This window comes from Cyprinodon variegatus, unplaced genomic scaffold (assembly GCF_000732505.1).
Source record: "Cyprinodon variegatus isolate N-32 unplaced genomic scaffold, C_variegatus-1.0 Scaffold9, whole genome shotgun sequence".
In the NCBI taxonomy this organism is placed as follows: Eukaryota; Metazoa; Chordata; class Actinopteri; order Cyprinodontiformes; family Cyprinodontidae; genus Cyprinodon; species Cyprinodon variegatus.
Window position 1 is genome coordinate 1,736,221 of NW_015150462.1, and position 5,288 is coordinate 1,741,508.

A 5,288-nucleotide genomic window follows, 5' to 3' on the forward strand; every position below is an offset into this window, starting at 1 on the left:
ACACTATGAAATGTCCACCTATATTCAAGCACAAATTTTCAATAATCAGGACAAAAGTAGTGTTGAAACAGAGACAAAAAGCTGCATTCCAATTCAAAATGCGGGAAATAACATGACACAGAGTCTACATTTCACAACTTTCCAGGGGAGGATAATCCCGGACCTCCTATGCCATGCAAGGCTTAAAGTGGTGATGCACCAAGATGTACACCTATAAAATATTCCTAGCTAAAGGCCTGGTTTGGACTGAGCCATAGACTAACAAACCCTAAAAATAAATTTATTTTCACAGCTTCTTCAGGTTCCTGACCTTCACTTTGTAGCCTAATAAACTAGCCCCACCCGCCAGCGGCCAAAGTCATTCATCAATGCCCCAGGCCCTAGAACTGGCGGGCCAATCACAACGCAGAGATTGGTTTTGAATTCCTAGATGCAAAGCAGGCGGGGTTTTGAAGGCGGGACGACAAAGTTGCACGACAACAAGGAAGATGGCAACAACTATTGAACAGTTCTCATTTGACTCAGTTTTGGAAGGATTCAACTTGGGGAGGAAGAGTCTCTACGCTCCTACATTTTTAAGAAGGACGTATTCGCCGCTTTACCGACAGGCTGCTTGTTTAAACTCCCCCACAGCTTTCTGACGCGCTTCGTACGTCACAGTCAGTTGCTCCCATCAGTCAGAGCGTTACAGACATGGTTTGAAAAACAACAGGTTGTTCTCATGAACAATCATCCGATGCCTCATTCATCGGGACCAGACTAAATTACCCCTTTAATCTCTCATTTAGTCTGGTTTATCAGTCTATTCACTTTGGGCAGTGATTCTAAAATCATTTGCTAAGTAACACCTGTGCTGAATTTTGTGGCAAACCACTGATCTACAACTGGGAGGATTAACAAACGCATGTAATCGGATGGATTTTCATAACCTGTAAGCCAGAACCAGACTCTTAAGTTCATAAACTTATCTGTAGGATTTGACTGTAAATTGTGCTATAAATTAGCCCTATAATAATAAAACTTCTAAACATATTCCAGTTTATCAAGATACACCTGTATTTTCATGTTACCTTTAGCTACTTCTATCTCCACTGAGGTACAAATGTTATTTGTACGTTGATGACAGCCTTTTGTTTCGGGAATGTGCTCCTCCAGCCTCGGTTATCACAGCCTTGCAGTTTCATAAGCAGACTGCGGAAACATTTGGAAAACCTTTATTAATCCAGATGAAAGACGCCTGCCCAGTGGCAGAGAGTAAAATAATAATTTCCAGCCCACCTGTCTAGCTGATTCTAGCAGAGCTTCTGCCTCGGCCTCGCCTGTCTGTTGCACCAGCTTGTAGAGAGCACCCTCTTTGTTCTGAAGCAGAGTGAAGGGTCGGTCTAATTCCTGGATGCGTCCGCTGTCAAGTACCTTCAAGGAGAACAGAAGGGAAGGTGGGTAAAATCAAGGTGTGACCAAGTCCCGTCTTAAAGGAATACTACACCCAAAACATGATTAGCCTTCATTTTCTACTCACCCCCATGCTGAACAACACTCTGGAGAACTTTTTTGATATCTCAAATGCATCTGGAGATCTGGGAGGCTTCTTGCTGTCTGCTGACATTCAAATAATGGAGGTCTATGGCGCCCGAGGCAGAAAGGTCCATAAAAGTCCACAAAAAACGTGTCAATATTCCTCCATACTGCTCGTCCAATGTATTCCAAGTGTCCTGAGTGGGTAGCATCCAGAATTTACTCGAAACAAAGTCATTTAGAATGTTTTTAGAGCATAAACAGTAGTGTATAGGATTTCCCAAAAGCGTGTTCACGAGTCTACGGAAACCGCGGCAGACCAAACCAGACGAAAGTGCGCATTCAGCGTCTGCTCTGCCGATAATGCAAGCGTAGAAGAAGAAATGTGCTGTTTACCTGTGCAAAGAAAGAAACAACAAAAGAAAAATGTCTGAGGACTTCAGTGTTGAGGAAGAGCATGAGTTCTTTGCCGAGCTGAATGCACACTTTCATCTGGTTTGGTCTGCCGGCTTCCGTAGCGTCGTGATCGCGCACGTGCGCGCTTTCAGGAAATCCTATACACTACTGTTTATGCTCTAAAAACATTCTAAATGACTTCGTTTCGAGTAAATTCTGGATGCTACCCACTCAGGACACTTGGAATACATTGGACGAGCAGTATGGAGGAATATTGACACGTTTTTTGTGGACTTTTATGGACCTTTCTGTCTCGGTCACCATAGACCTCCATTATTTGAATGTCAGCAGACAGCAAGAAGCCTCCCAGATCTCCAGATGCATTTGAGATATCAAAAAAGTACTCCAGAGTGTTGTTCAGCATGGGGGTGAGTAGAAAATGAAGGCTAATCATGTTTTGGGTGTACTATTCCTTTAAGAAGTAGCAACTAAAGTTTCCCCATAGCGGCTTTAAAGGACTCACCAGTATGCGGTCGCTGTCTATGATGGTGTTGAGGCGATGAGCGATGGTGAGCACAGTACATTCTCTGAACTTGTCTCTTATGGTTTTCTGGATCAGCTCGTCTGTCCTGCAGCAAAAATGACAGTCTGTTAAGAGCGCTGACTTCTAGACCCGAAGCGTTATGTGCCAAATAGCGTCTAATAACGGAGGTCTGCAGGGAGAAAAGTCTAGAATAAAACTCCAGGTTTGATGCTCTGAGTTAAATTTCCATTTATTAGGTCACTTTTGGTGATTTATAGTTTATTGTAGTAGAAATCTGCAGCACATTTTCACTGCATGTTTGAGTGCATTACTGCACATGCCGAGTTCTGCATACATGTTTTGTACATGCAATCTTCATACACAAAGCTTCTTCCTGTGGAGTACCCGGGGTCCACGTTAGCTGTGGCCTCGTCGATGATGAGGATGCGGTTCCTCCTCAGGATGGCTCTAGCCAGACACACCAGCTGCCTCTGACCCACGCTGAAGTTGGAGCCGGACTCTGCCAGAACCGTCTCCAGCTTCCCTGGCAGCTCCTCCACCACAGATTTAAGCTGCACCTGGTGGAAACATGCAGGGATGTTAAAGGAGATCCATACCACCATTACATTTTATGCTTCTGATTGGAGGGAAATAGAGAACGGGCTTTAAATACCTCTTCTAGAGCTTCCCACAGATCTTCATCAGTGTGCTGGCCGAAGGGATCAAGGTTCTTCCTCACCGTTTCAGTAAACAATACTGGATCCTTGAGATCAGTGAGAAACAAAGTTCATCAGACAGGATGACAGATCATTTGAGTTCATTCAGGGCAAATATACACTCACATAAAGACAGCATAAGAAAAATATATAATTCAAACATTGCTTAGTTGTTCACAATCAACCTCAGTTGGGTAACTTCTCATAGTAAAAGTCTACCAGGCACTAGTTCTATAAACTGATTTATGTTGCTGTTTCACTGTTGCACAATGCGGTGTTTAGGTCATGGACTGGTGCACTGAACGAACCGAGGAAGTCCAATGTTCACCAGCACTCATGATGCAACCATGGCAATAAGTTCACTGTAGTTCTTTAAAGCAAAACATGGGCAAATCTAGTGCACTGAAAGGCTGTGATCTGCTCCAGATATCAGACAGGGGGCGCTGTTGATCAACAATTATGTTAACACACCTGAGCAGATTGTTCCTAGCTGCCGAACTACTACTAATAAAAATATCTAAAGAATACATCAACAGTGTTTTATTAATGCTTAAAAACACCTAACAATTACTCCACAAGAATTTAGATAAATTTTTTCTGACGCCTGTTTTGTTTTACCGATAACCAACTTAAATGTTCATTAGACCAGATTAAAAATAAACAACAGTTTATCTGCAAACATTGAGGTGTTGCTCCTTTTTAGAGGGGTTAGAAAAAGGAGGTAAAATGCATAAATAAAATCCTTGCATTGGTTTTAGACTATTAAAATTTCCTCCAGTCCTCTGTGTGCCTGATAAGGACAACAATGGGTCAAGCTGATTCACACTGGCTTTGAGCCGTACCTCAAAACATTTGAATATTAAGAAAAAAGAAAAAAAAAAGATTGATTGCTGCGGTCTGGCAAGAAGAAGCTGCCACGTCTGACTAAAGCTGTATCCACTTGTTTCTCATCTGGTTCCACCGCTTTGTTCTAATCGCATACTTGGCTATAATTTTTTTCTCCAGCTTCTCCTTCCTTATCCTTATGTAAAAAGGTCACGTTTTTTTTTCGTGCCTTTGTTTAACTAGGGATGAAGAAACCTTGACCTGCTTTGTGAATGATTGAATTTTTAAGTAGAGACTACAAGAGGAGATCAACTCAGAATCATTAAGTGTCCTACTTCCTTTCGTCTTTTCTGTCCACACCTCTATTCTTCTAAAGATGAAGGAAAGAGACCAAAGAGAAAATATCATGTAAAAATACAGTTAACACTTTACAATAAGGTAGACATTTGATCAACTACTGCAGAACACTTCAAGAACTACGTGTTATATTCAAGAACATAGTTTATCATTTTCTAGAGACTATTAATAACAGGAGTTGAAGTGCAGCTCCACGCTAGCTTTGAATGTGACGTAACGAGTACGCTTCTGTTCCGATTGACCAAAGTCCACACTTTTCTACGTTCTTGTCAAAGACATACTTGGTGAGGACACAAGTCCATACTCATGTTCTTCTTAAATGAGAAACGGCCATAGAATAACCAATCAAGAACTAATGGGTAGTTACCAAGGAAACCAGGGGAACTAATAGGGCACTAAAGTGTAATATACCGGTACTTTTTAGAGGGACTACTGGTTTGTTAACAGAAAAATTAGAGGAGAAATTTTCAGTGTTTGTTGTGAGCAGGTCCAACACTGATGGTAGAACAACTAAACCAGTTGGTCCTGAACCAGCCCCCTCTATCTACTAGGGGTGTAAATCACACCCATAATGGCGATTCGATTCAGTATCGATTTCCCGACCCAACGATTCGATTATTTTCGATACTCAAGAATACACCACGATACAATTCAATTAATTGTTGTTGTTTTTTTTTGTTTCTTTTACACCTAACAGGCTAGACAATGTTTCAAATTTGAAATAAATCAATGAAAGCTGTAATATCGTAATGTTTTTTTTTTTTTTTTGAGAAACAACAGAAAATAACAGAAGTAGAAAAGTTGCACTCCACCTATTCCTATTAAAACCTCAAAATAATAATACCCCTGCGTTATAGATTCTGAAAGGCCTTGCATCAAAAAATACTGCACAGAATCAGTGCAATGAGTGCAATGCAATACCTCGGCTCCAGACGTCCCGCCCCCTCCACAGACGC

General features: G+C 41.5%; 1 protein-coding gene across 3 annotated transcripts in view; it reads right to left on the reverse strand.

Moving 5' to 3' along the window:
- Positions 1-5,288, reverse strand: part of LOC107086731 (multidrug resistance-associated protein 4-like) — a 76,551-nt gene that overhangs the window by 10,662 nt on the left and 60,601 nt on the right. For 2 of the 3 annotated variants that reach the window (XM_015377861.1, XM_015377874.1), the window contains 5 exons: positions 3,108-3,197; positions 2,840-3,012; positions 2,435-2,540; positions 1,279-1,413; positions 440-1,191 (listed from right to left, as the gene is read on the reverse strand). In XM_015377861.1, coding sequence (XP_015233347.1) covers positions 1,165-1,191; positions 1,279-1,413; positions 2,435-2,540; positions 2,840-3,012; positions 3,108-3,197 — 531 coding nt within the window. In that variant the 3' untranslated portion in view covers positions 440-1,164. Of the gene's footprint in view, positions 1-439; positions 1,192-1,278; positions 1,414-2,434; positions 2,541-2,839; positions 3,013-3,107; positions 3,198-5,288 lie in introns of those variants that run through there. The other variant, XR_001481320.1, reaches the window with a different exon arrangement.